Genomic DNA, 20,689 nt, shown 5'->3' on the forward strand with positions numbered 1-20,689 from the left:
ATTTTTAATAATTATTTAAAATGTGTACACATGAAGGCCCAGCCAGTTTGAACAAAAATATTTCTTGTTAAAACCTCATTTAAAAAATCAACATAGCTGAAGACAGAGTTCATAAAGACACCATTAAAATTTCAGTGTCTGGCTCTCCACCATATCTCAGAACTTCAAATGTCTGCATGCATACTTTCAATACTAAAAAATATATTTTGTACACACAAAACCAGTCTGTAAACCACTGAAATCAGTAATAATTTTTTCATGTTAAGGAGTACCAGGAGTCCAACTTCTACACAAAGTGGAGTAAATTAGGCTCACTTCTACATTGATAAATGAAGTTAAGGACTGCTGCAAAGCTGCTGCTGGGCAAGGTAGGTTCTGTAAATATTCGCAGATACAATGGCACAACTGTTAAACACCTCTGATTCTGGATTCTGTGTGGAAAGTCAGAGACAGAGGACGGGAAGAACAACACACTGATTTCTGCAGAACATTTTCCCCAACATACTGTTATACAACATCACAGGAATTTAGCCAGGAAGGTTTACAAGGATTCGAAATTTTAATGCCTGCTTGAGAAAAGGATGGTTTAATTGTTGAAAAAGCTGGAAAACTGTCTGAAAACTTAAAATTCAAACATGGCAGCTCTCTCTCCTTACGTACAGTTGAGTTTTCCCATCCTTCTGTAAAAACATCTCTTCAGTATCACTCCTATCTTACTCATCTTTTCATAGCACATCCAATCACACTCAATGGACATCATATGGGGAAGTTCACTAAGGTACATGGATGATCCATTTTTAAACATGGATATTTCTTTTTCCATATAAAGTGCCAATTTCAATAGCAACCTTGATTCCAGTGCTTTAATTTTAATTTAGGGTGAGAGAGCAGTATTGAGTCTGTTAAATTTCATATAAAATGTATTTGAATTTTAGTAACATAGCACCTCCTAAAATAGCTTCCTTTGGTACAAAAAAATTAGCACTTAATAATACAGCACTAATTCTTCATGTCTTCATCTTGCCAATTAAAGCAGATCTTCCCCAAAGGAATTTTTTTTCTGGAATAAAAACATGGCAATGTGCCTCCATTTGCCCACCTGTATCTTTTCCCTCAATTAATTGAGGGAAATCAGACTTCTTCAAGATCAGAGCTGCCTACATGAAGACAGGAATTTTGGGCTAAAGTTCAAAGACTTCATTTTGTTCATGAGTGACCTTAAAAAAATTAACAGAATTTTTTTTGTCATAAAAAAGCACTATTTTACTGTAACAATTGATCTGCTGATTGTAGCCTAAGAATCTGACTGTGGCATTGGCTGGAGTTTTTGTCTGTATCCCACTGACACTCAAGTCTAAGCAAAGGCAAATCACGTGTGAGACTTTCAGCTTTGTCTGTAATATTAAACATTTGATTCACAGTACTTAATTTTTTCCTTCATATAACATGAGACTTAAAAAATCGTTGCTTTTCGTATCTATGAAAACGAATCTTTTATTCCTGTTGCTAGTTTACTCAGTTTACTCCATTGTACTTATTTGTTCCATCTAAAAAAAATTCGAAGTCTAAAAGACATGTAATTCAAGAAGATAAATTACACCCTTTTAATAAAGCAGTTTGAGGGAAGTTATTTAATAAGTTGGCTTGTTGCTACAAAATACAAATTCCAGAGGGAGATTTTTAAAGGGCAGGAGTTCAAAAAAGCAGCAAGAAGTATCACAGATTAACAACTTTTGGGAGCAGGAATACAAGAGTGAAGGTCATGGTACCATGATGAATAAGAGTTAATTGGCTTCTAAGGAGCTTCCTTTTACTTCATATACAATCTCCCAAGTCTTTTATTCCAACGCATCAGAAAGCATTTCCATTCAGGCTTTTTTAATATATTCATTCTTACACCACACTGTGCCACTGCTATACATCAAACACACGAGGTGACAAGTCTGTTTAATATATTTTTACACATACACACACGTACACTTATTTATATGTATGTACACAGGCAGGATATGACACTATGGTGAAGCTTCAAAATATTTCAAAGTAATGGCTAAGAACTACCCAGGCTGCTACAAATATTCCCTGGTAATTATACTGAAGATTTCCATCCTCATCCTGAAATCAGTTAATCTGAATATTATAAGACCAACCAAAGTAGCTCCATTTTGAAAGGTTTATTGGTTGGGCAAAACCAACTTGCAGGTACTTTGTCACCTAAAATACAACACAGTGCATTAAAACCAGTTCATCAGTGTCAGTTAAGTAAACCTGAGTTCAACTCTGAAGTTTTAACTTGCATTTATTCTCTGTTCAATCTGATTAAAGCATCATTCTTTTTAGCCCTTGCAATCAGTAACATTTACCTTTCTAAAAATTAATTTACACACTACAGATGATCCTATGAGAAATGCTGCCCTAATTTAAATGCAGTTTAAAGTATTTTAAGCATTGCAGCACAAAACAGAACTGTAGAGCAGAGCAGTTGGTGCCTTCATCACACAGCTCTGGGGGATTACCTGTGACAGCATCAGCAGACTCTCTAAGAGCACGTTTCCAACACAGGATCTCTTACTCTCCACTCTCAAGTAACATTATCACAGTCAAGTCTACTCTAGAAACTCTTCTAAACAACCAACTCAGCAACAAATTGTGATATTGTCACTTTTGCCAGTTCCCGAATAGCTTACATCTGTTTTGACAAGCGCTGCTTTGGGCTGGGGTAGAGTTAATTTTCTTCACAGTAGCTGGGCTGGGCTGTGTTTTGTATGTGTGCTGAAAACTGTTGATAATACAGGGATGATTTGGTTATTGCTGAGCACATGACTGCAAATCTCCTTCCTCAACACCCTAAACTCATTCACTTATTGTTTTTATCTCTTCTAATCATTAATGAATTAATGTACCAATAGCTATTGTTTGGCTTGGTTTGTTTTTTTGTTTTTCCTTTTTAATTCGGGAACACTGTATTAACTAAATCACACTCATTTAAATGCTCCATCATTCCCTGAAAATAAGTCATGCTTCAAAGATGTTCCAACCTCTTCCTATTATATCACAATTATCCAAACACCTACTACTATTTACTAGAGCTTCTGAGTACTGAGGCCAAATTTACTGAACTCCAGAGGGGTTCAAAGGATGGAATTTGATTTACCTCACTTCAAGAGAAGTATCAATGACAAGGGTCACTTAGTCAGTATTGAGACGGCCATGGATGCATAAGGGGAGTGATGAATCTTGTAAAGAGAACCACTGCCATGGTCAGGGTCATTAGGAAGACTATGACATAGATATATCAGTTGGAAGAACTTCCATCTCTCCCTGAACTCTTAAAAAAATACAGCAATACACTTGCCATTTGTAATTTTAAAGTGAGGATAAAAACAAGTTTAAGAAATTAACTGCAACTGTAGTTCAGCTGTTTAAAATTAAAATGCTTTTGGCATCTTTGAAACTTATCTGATACCTGAAATTTATTACTACTCATTTTACAGTTCAGATCACTCCCTATCATAAACCACTTCTAATTACATTTCAAAATAATTTCACAGATTTATTCCCTGTAGAGGAAGGACCAGCACTGGAATCTTCTTTCCTAAGCAAAAAATGTTGATCCAAATTTTCTGATACAGCTCAATCTTCCCTGAGTGTCTCTTTCCATACCTCAATTATCCTTCAGTTCTGGCAGGCTTCCTGCTTCTGTGTGGAGTTACTATTTTTCATGAGTTGAGCAAGTTACACCTCAAAATCTTTTCTGGGCTTATGTCTTTATTTGTAATGTTTATAATCTTGTTTCCTCTAACCTAAATATGAAAAACAGGAGAAAAAAAGGAAGAGCAACATTATGAGAATAGGCAGGAGAAGTGGCAAATGGGAGAAATGGTGAGCAACCAGCTCAAACTGAAATGAGCTGAAACGCTCAACAACTCTGGCTACAGCTCTGTAAACATGGGGAAATGAGAAAGTCACAGCAAGACAAGAGCAAGAGAACAGGAGGCAGTGAGGTGAACAGAGTCGCAAGCTGCTCCAGCAGTCCCTCAAAAAAAGATGCAGCTTTAAATCATTCCATGCCCAAAACTAATTTATAGGCTCATAGGCTATTCCTATCCCCGGCTCCACTGAAATGCCATTTAGTCCCATCTCTGCAGGGAGGTAAAACCCACCAAGTGTCTGTGCAGCTTCACTTCAATTTCCCAGGTCTGGACAGAAATTCAGGACAACGTTACAGTTTTAAGTAAAGATTCTCAGAAATTGAGTCTCGTCCTTACGGCTGCTGGGCAGGAGGGCTACAAAGGGTTAAAGTCATTTCCACATTCACTTGTGGTCTGTCAATTTTCATGAGCCCAGTTTAATATTCTTCCTTATTTCCCATACTTCTACATAGCAATTTGAAATTTAAATGACACTGAGAGGATGCATATGCAATCTGTTCTATAAATAAAAATGTCTAAAATACTGCATAATTTCCTCTTTCAAACTGCAAGATCGAAAGACATATTTTAAGAGTTGTAAGACACCACATCTGACATCATCAAACTATGCTTAGTCCCGGCTTAACCATAATTTCTGAAGATAAACAAGGTTGGGAGTTTCTTTCTTAGATCAAACTCATCGCTTCTTTGCAAAAGGCACATCCTCACCCTGGCAGCTGACATCTCACTCATCACTTGAGCACAGCAGGCTTGAAAGGAAAAAGTTTTGAAAGTGCTCTCAGATTAATGGTGAGAAGTCCCTTGCCTACCAAGAAGTCCAAGCTGTCAAGGCATCGAGGTGGCCTGCCCAGCCAACACTGACAAGTCCATCCCAACTCATCTAGAGGATGAGGGGAACTGAAACAGCATTCAGCAGAAATTTGGGCAGAAATTCTTCATCAGTTACAATGATCTCACTACAGGCTGAGAAAAAGCACCTTTCTTAAATCCAGTGATTTAAGAATCAACCACACAGAGGAAGGACAGAAAGGCACACCAGGATATTTTGGGAAGTACTGTTCTCTCCATCACCTACAGCTCAAGAGTAATCCAAACCCCTGGTCAACAGATGAAAAATTGCTTCTGCATGTTTAATGCAAATCATCACAGAATCAGTAGTTTAATTCATTAAGTACTTGACAGAGCAGTTGGGATCTCAGATGTGAAGGCTGTCACCTCACCACAAGACTGGAAAGAACTCAAGTGCAGCAACAATAACCACAGGACAGGAAGATCTTGGCAGAGAAGCACTGAAAAGTGCACATTATTTCCCAAACAACAAAACAGAAGAACCTTGAAGGTCTTTAAGGAACTAGCCCCCTCCCTGCTCCTCCCCCCCCAAAAAAAAAGAAAAAAAAAAAAAAAGAATAGAATACTCGTAGTTTCATCCCATGCTATGCATGGTGGGTGAGAAAAGGTCGCCTCAGCACAAGATCCTCACCACAGAAACAAAGAGCAGGAATGACAGCTAGAAACCTGCTAAACGTCTGAAAGACTATGAGCTTGCACGGATGAGGGACAGTCCTGATCCACTTAAGGTGAGGAGAGGCAAGTTTTGCCTTAATCCACAACTGCAGGAAGGAATAAGGTTCTAAACATACCCGAAAGTGGGATTAAAACACAAATGAAATTAAATGTTGGGATCCAAAGCACTAACTTTTTCATAAAAGAGGAAAGAAAGAGAGAACAGAAAAGTAGGAAAATGCCAAGAATGATGCGGAGAAGCACAGGAAAGGGGTTACCCCCACCACTGCTCCAGTGCTGGCCCCCAGAGTGCCATCGGGGAGATCTCCATGGGTGCCATGGGGCTTTCCCCGGGGTCCCTCCCAGAGCTGCCCAGCCAGGGAGCAGAGCCACAGCAGCAGCACCAGCGGGATGGGGCAAGAGCAGCCTCGCAGGAGCAGCCAGGGCAGCCAAGACAGTAAACACTCCAACACTTTGTAGACCTCCCAGACTTTTGGAAGGTTGGGCACTTGCTTATGGAGGGTTTTGAGAGTGGCAACCTCCCGTTCAGTCACAGCACATCTTTGATGATCTTCATCTCTGCTCCCCTAAAATCCGTCAGCTGCTCCTTGGTATCCAAGCCAAGTTCGTCTGATGTATCCAAAGTTTATTGCTCCCTCCCTTGGTGTATCAACTACAAGGTCTTTCAATGACCTTCAACAGGTGCCACGTTTTCTGAAGTAAAGCAGTTCACGGCTTTCGCTTTAAAACCTCAACTCTTCAAAAAGGCAATGGAGACACATTCCCAACTTTATACTCCTTCACCACAGGGACATGCTTTGGTGAGTGGACAGTCACATTTCCTTAGCAGCTGTTTCCAAATAGTTCTGTGTTTAGTGAGGCCCTAACAGATGAGCCAACTCAGAATTATTTGCACTCAGTGCATGTCACAGTCCTTTTAACTACTATGGATATTATCAGTAAAGAGCCACGATAAAAGAATGGCTTTTTTTCCAAATATCTGACATTACTCAATTCAAATTCACTGGGCTGTACACAGTTTTGTTTCAAAAAGTATTATGCAAAAGATAGGTTTAATTCCAAGCAACTTTGCACCTGCATATTTTAATTCTTATTTAAAGAAAGTGATTCTTAAGGGCTTGGTAACATTAAAACATAATGGCTTGAGATTAGAGGTTTATGCAGAATTTAGTACCTCTTTTTGCTTAGCAGAAGACTGCATTTTACATATTTATGTAACTAGCTTAATTTTGTATCAAATTTTTAGCTTCCATGTTGTTAAAATAGTGACTGACATCTCCTATTTACTTGATGATACTCTTTATTTAGCTTTGCCAGGCTGCATGGTTGGAGGTTCAAGTAAATTCAAGTAAACATAGACAAGTTGTATTTTAAAATGTGTCATTCAATTAAAACACTAAATTTTATTTTAAACACAAACGAGTTTTGACTATGCATTTGTGTTCCATTAATAGAAGCAAGAGCTTCTAATTAATAGATCTAGATTTCACTGGAACAAGTAAATCTCATCTGCTGAATTTCTACTTGGAGAATAAATCTCTTTTTTCTGTTCTGTGAAGTCCCAGTATACCAACTTCAACTGAACTAGTAAATGAACAGAATTAGATTAAAAAACTAGAAAATATTCCTTTTCTGTGTCTAGAGGCAGCTAATCCTGAGAGAAAAAGGTTAGAAGATCAAGTTCCAGTGCCAAATGTTTAGCTGGTAACTTCCTCTCAGCTTAAAGAGTTTTCACTTCTATTTATTCTAATTTTTACAATGACTTGCAAACTACCCAAACTTTAAATACAAGAATAGGATTTAGCAGATAATCAGTAACAAGCTTTAAAAATATGAAGTTTATTTAGGAAAGAAAACATTCAAAAAACTGACTTTTCAAAACAGTGAGTTTTCTTCCACCCTTGGTAACTGGTAACTTTCTATGCAGCATACAGAAGAACAGTAAAATCTTGGCACTCTTGAACTCCAATACCACTGCATTATTTCTGTTTTCTAATTAAACCTTCAATTGGTTAAGAAAATCTGGATGTTTCACTGTGATTATCAGAGAAAAATACTAATGACACCTTTTTAACAGTTTATAAGGAGAACAGTTCACAGTAAGTAAAACAGTAACATAACCCTCTGCCTTCAATTGTCTTGCTTTTGTTCTTTACCACAGCTCAAGACTGAAGGGTGTTTGTTGGTTTACTTTTTCCTAATATTCTGATGTTTTTAAAAGAACTATTTATTTAAAGTAATTTTCTATGCTAAATGGACCCTTGCACAACATCAGGTTGGACTTGATGATCTTGGAGGCCTTTTGCAACCTTAATGATTCTATGGTCACACAGTACCAATCTCAGAAAAGTTACCAAAAAAATTACAAGCCAGAAATACATTTCTGGCACTGTCATCCACACTTCAGCTCCTTTGGAACACCACTCATCATGTCTGAGCAAGAGCATATCAATAAAATACATCAAACTCAACAGCAAGCTCTATTTTGGACGTATTCAGGAGAGAAGGAGAAAAAAATATTTTTCAAACACATGGGAGAACATTCAGTTTGATTTCTCAAAGGCACTAAATATCTCAGTTATTATAGGTCTTATGAAACCAGAGGCTTTACTCAGACATACAATGTGTGAAGGCAAAAAACAAAAAAGTTGCTTTTCTTCAAGAGTTCAAACCTTTTTAGGATTAGGGATTAACAATGTCACATGTGGAGATGCAGAGTGGTAGAGCTTAAACCTTTGTCTTCAGCACAACCTTCCATACACATCTTAACAAAGCTTCACTGTAAGTCCAGGAAAATCCAAGGACCTTTTAACAGCAAATAAGATCTACAGGCAGAAAGCACATTTAGTCCAGTTTATCCATTTTAGTCCAGTTCCTCTCCTTCCTCCAGCACTGATTTGAGCCACTAAACAGAGGGAAAAAATCAAGCAAAAACCTAAAGTTTGCCAATACAGTTCTTGGCTGCAGGAGTCACTAAGGGGAGACATGTGGCCATAACTAAAGGAGAAAAGAAAAAAAATAAACCCTATCCTTTTTCACTTCCATCCTCTTTATTGTAAACAAAGGAGTAACTGGAAAAAAATGCTTTTTTTTTACCTAGCTTACTGAGAAGCAAAACCAATTTTTAAAATCTTTCAGCACTAATTAAGATCACTGGTCTCACTGAGCTGGGTGATAGGTCAGTCTGGAATATTTTTCTTAAGAAATGTAATACAAACGTAACAGTTGTCACTTTTGGCTTTCCAGGTGATTCTGTAAATTCCCATTGCTGAAAATCATCCACAGACACTTTGCATTGTCAACCTTTGACAAATGTATTAAAATCCTGTTGAAATTTATTGCTGATTAAAAAAAAAAAAAAAGAAACTGAAGAAATGTAGAGAAATTTAAGGCCACTGTCCCAGTTAAACACTGTTTAACTCAGGTCCATCATGTTCATTCTCTACAAGTTAGAAATACAGAATGGTTTGGGTTGGAAAGGACCTTAAAGATCATCTAATTTCAACTCTCTGTTGACTGATTACCATCAACAACCCACCTCAGGCATACACAGAATTCCCCAACTTCTGTGCTCTCCATTACTTCTCCAATTAATTGTATTTCAAAACAGTCACATTATTTGACTGTGGGTCAATAGAAACTGCAAACACATTCTTCTGTAGAAAGTCATACCTTGGTCAGAAAGGAAATCCAGCATGGTCTGGAGCAGGAAGGAGAGATGCCTGACACACAGGGCAGGATTGCCCATTCTCCTGGAAGCATAGACAAGTTCATGGAGCAAACGCATCTGCACTGCAGCCCATCCCCTATGAGTTCCTGGAAAAAATGCAGGTATTTAATATATTTTAAACCTGGAAGTCATCACAAACCCATTGATTTTGGTTTTCTTCATATGCTAAGCAGTATTTTATGGCACTTACACCAATCACCCAAAGGTTGTTACAAATCCAAATCTTGTACTCAACACAAAAATTAGGATTGTGTTTGCTTGAATATCTAAACATGAAACCAATTTTTATGTGCTTGTCTATCAACTAAGAAATGTACCATTAAAATGCAGAAGATGAAGTTAACACTTCCCAGAAACCAAAATGGTACGCAAAACCTTTGAAGTTTTATGTATTTTTTAAATTCTCTGGACAATGCACATGAGATTTCATACAGAAATTGAAATCATAGAAACATAGAATGGTTTGAACTGGGAGGAACCTTAAAGATCATCTATTTCCAACTCCCTGCCATGGGCAGGGACACCTTTCACTAGACCAGGTTGCTCTAAACCCCATCTAACCTGGCCTTGAACACTTCCAGGGATGAGGCAGCCACAGCTGCTCTGGGCAACCTGTGCCAGGGCCTCAATACCCTCACAGTAAAGAATTTCTGCCTAATATCCAATCTAAACCTACTCTCTGTCAGTTTGAAGCCATTCCCCCTTGTCCTGTCAGTCCATGTCTTTGTAAAAAAAAAAAAAAAAACAACTTGTAATTCTTAACTCTCTTTAAAGATCAAGCAAGAGGTATTTTCTCTAAATGCTTTCCTGACCAATAAAAGCAGTAACACTTTAGAACACGAGGCACATATCCTGATTTTCAGTATTTAAAACTAAGTTTCAGACCATGAATTACTTCATATTTGCAGAGTATCTGTGGAAAGAATAAATAGATCATAACATAACCTTCCTTTCAGAACCATAATATGAAACACTCTTAATGAAGCTTAACCTGCTTTTAGTAGTAAGCAAGAGCAGTAATTTTTAAATAACAGATATTTCAAGAAGTGCAATACTTCATAAACTTCAACAGCCTTCCTTCTAATATCACCCATCAGCATTTGGCAAACTATTTTAAGAATATTTACTGCAACCAAACCTTGAGAGTTTATATTTTGAGAGTCTCATTATCTTTCATGTGTGAAATGTCATTTCTATCTTAGAGTGTACAGTGATCTTTCCATATGTCTCTAAAAGAGCCATTTTGGGGGTGAAAATCAGACAAAGCATTTCAGTGCAACATGAAGGAAAGGTAAAAATGAAAGATAAACACCAATCATGTCATTTTTTTGCCTTTTAAATCATCGTTTCTTGCAGAACTTCTACAACCTCTTCTCCCAACACAGTCCCATCCCAGACCACAGCATATTTTTCCCATCACATTCCTTCTTCCTAGATTAGATTCTCTGCATTTTTCCACCCAGTCCACGTGGCATTTTCTACCCCCCTCACATATAATTGGACTGCTAAATCGCAGCAGGTTAAAAAAAAACAACACTAACCATCCACAAATAAAGCTCAGCCCATCACTTCCTGCTCCTCTCCTGCAGTTACAACATTTAGGGAATGGTCCCCAAAACTGCTGCTATAGAACGCAACACAAAGTTTTGGAAAGGTTTATTCAAAAGGAGCTGCCAAGCAGCATTTTAGTTGTCTCTGATCTAATTTGTGGGAAAATGTGACCTACTTGACCCTGTTAATTACATTATATGTATGTATGTGTGTCTACATACAAAAATATGTAAAATAACCTTTATGTGTGTCTATATACAAAAATATGTAAAAGGCCTTTTAATCTTTCATTATAAGATCAAATAACTACAAAACCAGAAGAAATACAATTTCTGATGCCAACAGCTGAAGGCACTTTAATTGAAAAAAAATCCAAAATAATATATTGACCTTTTTATGTACTGAGAAGCATATTATCAAAACAAAGACATTTTTGAAAAACATTAGAAATGAAGTTTTTGTAAATAAAACAATTACTTCCTGCAAACAGGGAACCACAGCAACAGGTTCAGCAGTGGCTCACAGAAATTTGGAATTATTGGAACAACATTAAGAGAAAGTGAAGGTACAGTGTTAAACAACTGCTTTATCTGTTGGAATTAGTTTCAGATTAGTAAATAATTTAGGTCTAGTATGAAATCTCTCAAGGAAATTATTATGGAAAGCCAGCTAAGTGCCCAACTGTGGTAATCCAAACTGACCTTTGCTGAAGTCCTGAGGGTCCAGGGAGAGGCTGTAGCCAGGCAGAGTCTCCAGCAGCAGCTTGTAGCAGGCCCTCCAGCCGGGCTCGGGGATGCTGGGGGCCGCGCACTGCATGGCTGCGATGCGCTTGAAAAACGCCGATTTGCGGTGGAAACCGATGCGCTCGTAGAGCTCTGACAGGATGCTGTAACGCTGGATCTTCTCCTCTTCTGAGAGCTGGAGTTGGAAGGGAAAAGAGAAAAGGACTGGTTTTTAATCAAAGATTTCAAATGCTGAGTTTTAAAAAACAAACAGGAGGCAAAACGCAGTAGCAGACACTGGTGCTGCAGAAGGCCAGGGATTTGCACACACCCAGGCATGACAGCTTCTACAGCCAGGAAAACTTAAGCTCGGTTCAGCTGTTAACAAAAACTGCAAAGATGGAGTTCTGCGGCTTCAACTTTATTTGTAAGTGGTACTAACAAGTAAACAGTGAAAACAGTAACAGCTAAACAGCTCCACATGGAATGGAAGATACTTAACATGACAGTCATGTGAATGAAAGGAGTGCACAAATATGCCACTTCCAAGATTTACTGATTCACTAAGATTTTCATCCCTTTAAGATTAAATCTAATCTTAAAATCTCAGGCTATGAAAACAAGAAACTACTGTCTCAATTTTTATGTCTCTAATCTTGTAAACCACAAAATCTTCATTCCACTAAACTGTACTGTGATTTATACACTGTGAGACTGAATCACAGAATCATAACATGGTTTAGGTTGCAAGGGACCTTAAATATCATCTTGTTCCACCCTCCTGCCACGGGCAGGAACATCTTTTTCTAGATCAGGTTGTTCCAAGCCCCGTCCAACCTGGCCTTGACACTCCCAGGAATGGGGCATCCACAGCTCCCCTGGCAAACCTGTGCCAGTGCCTCACCACTGCCTTGCATGAAGCAAGTTTTGGAGGGCAGCAGTGAGTTCAATGGGAGCTTTTCCCAACTATGTGAAAAATAATGTCAAAGTAGCAAAATGTCATAGAAAGACACAGACCCAGGTTTCTTCACTGAGTCAAGTATTGTTACAGGCTGCCCAGGGACATGGTGGAGTCACCATCCCTGAAGGGCTTTAAAAGACATGTAGATGTGGCACTTGGGGACATGGTTTAGTGTTGGGCCTGGCAGTGCTGAGTTAATGATTTGCCTTGAGGTCTATTCCAACCTAAAGAATTCCATGATACATATGCACACTGCCAACAAGTGAGGTGGAATTTAGTTAAAGCTCCCTTAGGCTTAAAGTTGAAACAAACTTGGTAAGGAACTACCACCATGTGCTTCTTTAGCTTATCAGTGTATTGGTGTAAGTCACAGGCAACTTAATTCTTTTTGCCTCTGGCCTGGATGATAATCTTGCTTTGGAGTCAGCCAGCCAAGAAGAAACTGCCACAGAAACTCTGGATGATTCCTACTCTGTGTCCCAGGAACCAGCAGTGCAGACCAATGCTGACACCTAGTGCACAGGATATGGCACAATCAAAAGCAATGAGACGTACTTTAAATTACTCTAAAGCTGCCAACACGTTTTGCAAAGGCGTTTCAAGTGACAAACTTCACCCAAAAATAGCCCTAAAGGACAGAAACAGCAATTCATTCTTCAAAACTGGAAGTATCAATCAGTGTGTTTAACTTCAGGCGCTTACAGGCTTGGACAGTCAAGGGAAGCTGCTCACCACACTGGTTGGCTTTTACATGAATGATTAGGTCTTGTAAGCAGAGCTTCAAAATGTCTTTTAGTCACTTAAGTCCTGATATAATTACAAAAAGTAGTCTGTTCTCAAAGGTCACTTCTAATTTTGGGCAAAGGGGTATGAGACATCAACAAGGAGTTTTCAGAGGGCACCACGACCTTCTCTGACAGTTCAAATCTTTGTACTTCAGGATATGAAGAGAGAGAGTAGCAAAGCATTTTAGAGAGTTTCAGACAATTTTTGAAGCTGAAGATACTATTTTCTTCAGAACTGACAACAGAAGACGGTGAGAGATGCAAAAGTACCAGCCATCCCTGAAAAAGACCAAGCCCTGTACCAAGAATTGTGAAAAAAGGCAACTGCACCAAGGTGAACACTTTCAGAAATCAGTGCAGCTGGAAAGAACAGAAGGCACAAAAAGAAAATACAGAAAAATTTTAAAGAAGCTTATCAGAGTTCCCAAAAGCAATCACTCAGAAAGAACATGAGGTGTCACACTTTAGTTACCCATTTATGCCATTTTTAACACGTTAGAAAAATAAAAAATAAGGCAGCAGAGTTGAAAAGGGCACAAGCACATAGTCAGGAAATAAAGCAAAAAAGCTTTTAAAAGCCTTATCAAAAGCTATTCCTTAAATACAAATTCTGACAACGTTCACACACCTATGGCAACTAAATTCTTCAAGATAAGGAAAGACAGAGTCATGCTATTTAGGTAGCCAAGAGCACTCACTAATAATTGGAACTATGAGAGAGGCAGCAGATTCCTAGAAAGTTTTATTTTCATCATATGTAAGTTTTTAACACTGTTACACAACTTGTTGCTTAATGGTTGTTCCCAAAGTTATTCAAGCATTTCCCTCAGTTGCAGGAAACTGTTTTTTCATCACCACAAAGACAGCAAAATTGCATTTTCCCCGAGCACACACAGTTATGTGCTACCATTCAGGAATTTAAAAGAAGAGAAAAGGAGAAAAAACCCACACAGATACTCCAAGTAATTAATTCTGGGAAGACTGCAGCAGGCATTCTGCATGCCATGGATGTAGCATTCACAAACATCTTTCCAGACCCTACAAATTTATTAAAGCTTAATGCCTGTAAAGTGGCTGCAAAACAGCCACCACCTGAAGCACAGCATCATTTCCACCTGGTTAATTTTTATTTAACTGCTCTACCAAACCAAGTTACAACTGCACCTGGAAAGGCTGTAGGTCACTATTCAAGTAATAGAGCCGGTTTTTTCTAAGGCTTGTTTCAGGACAGGCTTTCAAGAACGCAGCTTTTTATTTGTTTTTTAATTATTCCTTACTACATTAAAATTTTATAATCTCACTTTCTCTGTAATTATATTTTATAATTTATTCCTCATAACTGGATGCAAAGTTAAGTCTTATTACCCTGCAGCTCATCAGAAAATACCAGTACATAATATTACTAGACTGAGTATGGAATTGAATTTATGGATAGGAACTAGTTTTCCTGTTTATGAGTCTTACACTTTAACCTGTGAGGTGTTTTTACTGCTGTAGAATATTGGTTGTGCTGGTGTTCTACTTACCTGCAAGTGAAAAACACTGTCCTACAGTTTATTCCCTCAGCTATCACAGGATGACTCCTCCTCTGAGTTAGTCCAAATCATAAATAGAACTATTATTTGTTTCCATTTTATACAGTAAATTTTTAAAAGCTGTAAATAAAATTCTCAGCCATACCTCTCTATGGAAAATGCATTTCCCAGCCCTGGGGAAAGCCCAGGAAAGATTATCCTACTCTTATTTCACATAATAATGCGACATTGCTCCCCAGCCACACAGAGATCCCAGTCTGTACTGGTTTAGGCTGTACTGGTTGCAAGTTCACTGGCAGCTTAGGGCATGTTTTTCATGTTGCCAACGTTTGTGCTTGTGTATTATTAAGCAATAGCTATCAGCTGTTGAAGTGACAAGTACTTTGCCATTTACTGGGTGTTGGGGGTTAGGATTTTTTTCCTTTTGTTTCTTTCTCTCATGGAATTTTGTCCCATCTGTTGCTAAGAGACAACAACAACAACCGGCACTCAAGAGAGACAGAAGAAATGGCCAAGGCTGGGGAAGGGTGCAGCTGTCTCCTTTCTTACCTGGGGGTTTCCTCTTTGCAAGGGCAAAGATACCCTGAGATTTTGGCCGGGAGGTGAGGGGCTGGGCTCAGCTCCTTGCTCTCTCTCGGCATCGGAGGAGAGACAGGCTGTGGTCGCTGTGGGAAGAATTCGCCACTACTGCGGGGTTCCGTCTCCCACTGTCTTCTCCTACCATGAGTGGAGCTTCGCTGGTTAGATCAGCTGTTGTACTGGGTCCTTATTAACACCCGGTCTGACTGGAAAGGACCCTCACCATCTATTCGGGTACCTTGGGAAAACCAGGGACCTCGACCCTCTCCCCCCTCCCAGAGGGCGCATCTCCCAGGCTCCTTGCGACAGCTGCTGCAGAGGAGCCTGGCTGCTGCTGCTGCGCAGCCCCGCTGCTTTCTGCCACTGCCTCGGCTTTTTTGCTGCACTCTAACCCAGCACCCCGTGTCCACCCAACCCCCACGGCTCCTGCTGAGGCTGTGGAGTTTTCTGTTTGTTACTCCGGGGTCTGCTTGTCCCTGCCGTCCTACCTCCACTCCGGGGCTCCTGCTGCAGCCCCTTTCCCCACCCAGCGTGCCCGCCATGACCCCGTCAGGGAGACACGGCTGAGCTCGCGCACAGCGCCCCCTGCAGGCGCGGGGGGAATCACCGCACCCGCCCTGCCCAGCCGGGAGCCACCAGCGCCCCCGCCGGCTGCGAGCGGAACTGCACCCGAGGGGAAAGGGCCCGACAGCCGAGCGAGGCCGGCACGGGGTTTCTGGGTTGGTTTGTTGTTGCTGCTGTTGTTGTTGTTTGTTTGCCTTGTTATACACAAATATATATGTATGTATTAGTAAAGGACTGTTACTCCTTTTCCCATATCTTTGCCTGAAAGCTCCGTAATTTCGGACTATAATAATTTGGAGGGAAGGGGGTCACATTTTCTTTTCCTTCCTTGACAGACGCCTCCCTTTCAAACCAAGACACTGTGTCTTACATTTTTCTTCCGATAAAAAGTGGAAGTTGCAGTATCAGTGGTGTCAGGGAGAAAAATGGCAGTAATTGCTTCCAGAAAAAGAAAAAACAACAATTTTGGAGTTCGCAGGCAACAAGAATAACAGCACTAGAACAGGACAGGTGAACAAAAAAGGGTGCAGAACTGCCAGCAAAAAAACAGGTTACAGAGTCAAAGAGAAGGGACTTAGCGCTACAAGGATAATGGCAATTAAGGGACTCTGTAACAAAATTGATGAGTTTTATGACAGCTTATCAATTAAATAATGTCTCATTTACACTTTGTTAGAAAATTGATGCCAAAGAAAGGATTCTCTGCAAATGAAAGAAAGTATTCTACCCCCATCATATATTTGCTGTCCCTGCCTGGTGCTTAATAAGGTCAATGGTGTGGACTTAAACTGCTCATCTTACCAAGATGTAATGAGCAAAAATCAGTAAGAAACCTAACAACTTTTTATTAGTTCTTTCAAACACAGCAGTCTCTCTGTGAGCAGTGACACTAAGCTTGAGACACTGATCAAGTGTTAATGTTGTTTTGTGGTGACACTGAGCACTTTCCCCACAGTTCCAAACACTGATTTCCCCCCTGAATTCCTTTCTGATTTGGCTTAATTAAGACTTTGCACTACACAACAAAGATTCAGTTGATTAAGAACACTAATCAGACCCTTCAGCTCATTCTGCAACAGGCCATTCCTGATTTGTTCAGTTTCACTGAAGGAGATGCAATCAAGAAAATTTTAAAAATCCAATGCAGATCAGTCCCCCGCAGCTGTTTTTCCTTAATACAACATCACAAGAGAACAACTATGGATTTTTTTTACCTTCACAAGGGAGAACAAGCAAGAGAGTCTTTAATCTCAAACTAAGTCCTCATGGTTTTAGATGAACTGTCAATACCTTGCAAACCAGACTCACAGATGTGAAAATCCTCAGAAGTCAAGCTCTCATCAGAAGGAAGGCAGTGATACAGAAAATAAACTGGAGTCTCCTGAGTCTAAGTAACTTTCAGTAAATTCTGTTGAATGACCAAGAAAAAAATAACTGGACTTTCCAACTGACCTGCCGAAGGTTGATATAAACTGCATTTTGCAGAAACTCAGAGGCTTCCATGCTCCTCTTCTGTATTGCCAGGACTCTCACTGCCTTCACGCAAGCTTCCAGTTCAATCACACCAGCGTTCTTGTACTTGGAGAGGGAGAAAATTAAAATAATATTGAAGTATTGCACCCATTAGATTTTATAAGCATTTCTGCTCAGCACATAAATCAGCTGTCACATTGTCCAAACCCAGCAATTCCTTAATGCTAATGACTACAGTGTTAAATTATCAACATATGCCCAAGTGAAAATTAAGGTGTCATCTAAAATATTATTATGCAAAACAAGCATTTTCAGCCTCTTCACTCACTTCTCTTGAGACACAGCACAGCTTCAGTCTGAAAGTTCAGATAAGGAGAAACTCTGGGAATACTGGCACCCTTTGGGATAACCTCATATAAATGGTTGGTTGTGGGTGTTGCGTCTGCAAATAAATTCTACCTTCACGGTGCAAATATTTTTATTACTGCATCCATTTTCTCTTTAGTTAAAACAATATTCCTGACGACCAGAGAATTAGAAACCAATCTGAGTGTTCCAGTATCTGTTTGCAAAACCTTTGCTGTAAACGACTGTTAAGTGATTTAGCTTGCTTAAGGAAGGTAAAGAGACAATGCAGATGCCCACGGAACTGTTTGTGCTCAGATAACAAACAGGCAATTTTCTAGCCAGACAATCTGATCTGGTGATTTCCTCAAACAACACTGATACTGGATATTTGATTTGGCCCACCTCCTGCTGAAGTTAAGCTCTTTTCAGGTATTTATATCTGAAAACTAATGGGGGAAAGCAAGCTCATAACAAAATGCAAGAGTTACGCCAGCGAAGCTGTCCCATATTCCTCTCTCATGCATTTATATTGGCAAAAGCAAATCACTGGAGATTTAATCTATTTTAGAAAGTGCTACAAAAGTTTTTTCAGCTCAGTGAGAACACAGGAAATATGTAGAAAGTGCTGCTTCCTCAGCATTAGAGCAAGGAGTTACTCTGTCTGTAGGTCTAGAACAGACAGAAGGTAACTGCTCATCTTGCAGGGTTATAAATCAGTCCTGGCACAAAGCTTTTTGTTATTTCAAGTGAAGCTGCAGTGAAGCACAGTTATGACTTGTTGAGAGCATAGTGCATATTATAAATAAACAAAATATAAATATCCTGCCCTAAGCCCAACAAAGTCCAATAATTTTATACTTCTAGAGACATGATACTCTTTCTAGATGAGCAAGGTACCCTTAAGGTAACATTAAAAAGCTGACTGCATCCTTGACAATTACTGTTTTATTGAACGATTCAAATTTATCTGACACTATGCCCAGAACTATCACCTTTAATTGCTCCTGATCATAAATTAACTCATGCACACAACTGAACCTGTTTCATTTGGAGAGTCTCCCTTCAACTTGGACATGAAAATGCCTGTAATAAATATTTACAAGCTTAGTCTAAAGATACTTGAAAATACCTGAAATTAAAAAGTTGTTAAATAACTCCACTGCAATACAATTAAACTTAGCTTTACTGTTGATGTGGACACTGAGCCTCTATTTTCACGGTACAAAATAATTCTTTTTCTTTTCCTATTATGAATGTACACATTAAGATCCTTTACCATATCAGGCTCTGAGCATTTGCACAAAAACCTAAAAATTCCTCCAGGAGAGCTGGAAACTGTTTTACAAATTTCACTGCTTTAGAAGATCTTCCAAAACCAAAGCCACAGAAGTTCACTGTCGAAAAGAACCTCAGTGATTTTTTTTTTTTTAATAACCAGGATTACCTTGCCATAGTAAGAAATGGCTTCTTTATATTTTTCTATGATGTCTTCAGGACTAAGGCAGTTCTTGGCACGTCCTATCTCAGCACTGGTATCTGCATTTATCCCGTTGGAAGTCAAAGCACCTAGAACAAAACAAGGTCAGAAATGAGCACAATGACTCTTGGCAAATGCTAAATACCTAAAAAGCAAACTAGGGTATGTTGTAGGTTTGACATAGAATACACAAAGTACACTTGCCCCACGTAGAAAGAAAGGAAATAATCTCTCACTTAATAAAAACCAAATATATTCATGATTTTTAGCACTTATCTGAGTGTTTATGAATAAAGTAACAGATTGCTAAAATTATATTATGGCTACATCTGAATACACAGTTTTAATCTGAACTATTCCTCGTTCTACTTTAAAACTGTGTTTCTAAAGCACACCTTAGGGGGGAAAAAGGCTCAGACAAAACACTAAGAAATTGGTTTTCTTACATAAGAAAGAAGGCAAGAGACAGAAAGGGTCTATATAAAGGATAAGAATGTGAAGTGGAAGCCAAGGAAATCTGGGGTATTAGAAAGAACATGAAAAATTTATTTATAGAATTTGATTTTATTGAGGAGTTAACATAATAAAAGTGAAAATACATCAAAGGTTTGGCAAGGCTCGATACCTTCTTACGGGTTGCTTAATCTGTAGGGTTTTACTGTAATTTAGTTAGGCCTATACAGTAATTTATTTCTCCAGGAGGTTTCCCTGCTAAGATGGTAAAAAAAAAAATCTCTTGTGTTTCAGAGCTGGCCCTAACTCTCAACAGACAGCTAAAAACTACTGTGAAAGATATTTCTGAATATACTGAGGGAGCAGAAAGAATGTTTCTTTAAATACTTAAATGCTAAGGCAACTTTTTTCATATGGTTATTAACCTTGAGGAATCAGACCAAGCACATCTGTAGATTAACAATGTTTTTAGGGAAGCGAAAGATGTTTGTTCATGATGACTGAGAGAGCACCATGACACTACAGGACTACATGTGACCATTCAGGTTGGTCACTTCAAAAATATTTTTAAATCCTCACTACTCATGGAAAGAAATCCTGTTGATTAGAATTTATGGAAACACAATCACGAACTACAGTATTTATTTTGTGCCAGTTACCCTTCGGTCTCTATAATTTCTCCAGATTTATAATCTAGTTTTGGCAAGTGGCAATATCTATACAATTGCAAAACACATCAAGTAACAGAAGAAAATACTTTGGAAACATGCAGGAAAATAATGTACCTGGATCAATGAGAACTTCCTGTGCCCCTAAAAGGAGGAACAAAAATGATTTTTTTTCAGCCTTAAATAGAGCCAGCAAAGTAAGTTCTTATAATGTTTTATAACATCAGGCTTGAACAAAATAATCAGATTTATCAGGATCATCACTGCTATTTTGAAGGACTACCAATTATAATCAAGTAGTCACTGTATGTTAAATCTCATTTTGTTAATAAATAAATGTAAAAAGTCCCATAAACTTGCAATGAATTCTAAGATACATTAAGAAGA

General features: G+C 38.8%; 1 protein-coding gene across 8 annotated transcripts in view; it reads right to left on the reverse strand.

The window, feature by feature from the left end:
- TRAPPC9 (trafficking protein particle complex subunit 9) overlaps positions 1-20,689 on the reverse strand; it is a 460,315-nt gene that overhangs the window by 420,951 nt on the left and 18,675 nt on the right. For 7 of the 8 annotated variants that reach the window (XM_048286362.1, XM_048286363.1, XM_048286359.1 and 4 more), the window contains 5 exons: positions 20,420-20,446; positions 19,149-19,270; positions 17,336-17,461; positions 11,439-11,655; positions 9,129-9,272 (listed from right to left, as the gene is read on the reverse strand). In XM_048286362.1, the coding sequence (XP_048142319.1) occupies positions 9,129-9,272; positions 11,439-11,655; positions 17,336-17,461; positions 19,149-19,270; positions 20,420-20,446 (636 nt within the window). The remainder of the gene's footprint in view (positions 1-9,128; positions 9,273-11,438; positions 11,656-17,335; positions 17,462-19,148; positions 19,271-20,419; positions 20,447-20,689) is intronic. The other variant, XM_048286366.1, reaches the window with a different exon arrangement.

This window comes from Corvus hawaiiensis, chromosome 26, assembly GCF_020740725.1.
Source record: "Corvus hawaiiensis isolate bCorHaw1 chromosome 26, bCorHaw1.pri.cur, whole genome shotgun sequence".
In the NCBI taxonomy this organism is placed as follows: domain Eukaryota; kingdom Metazoa; phylum Chordata; class Aves; order Passeriformes; family Corvidae; genus Corvus; species Corvus hawaiiensis.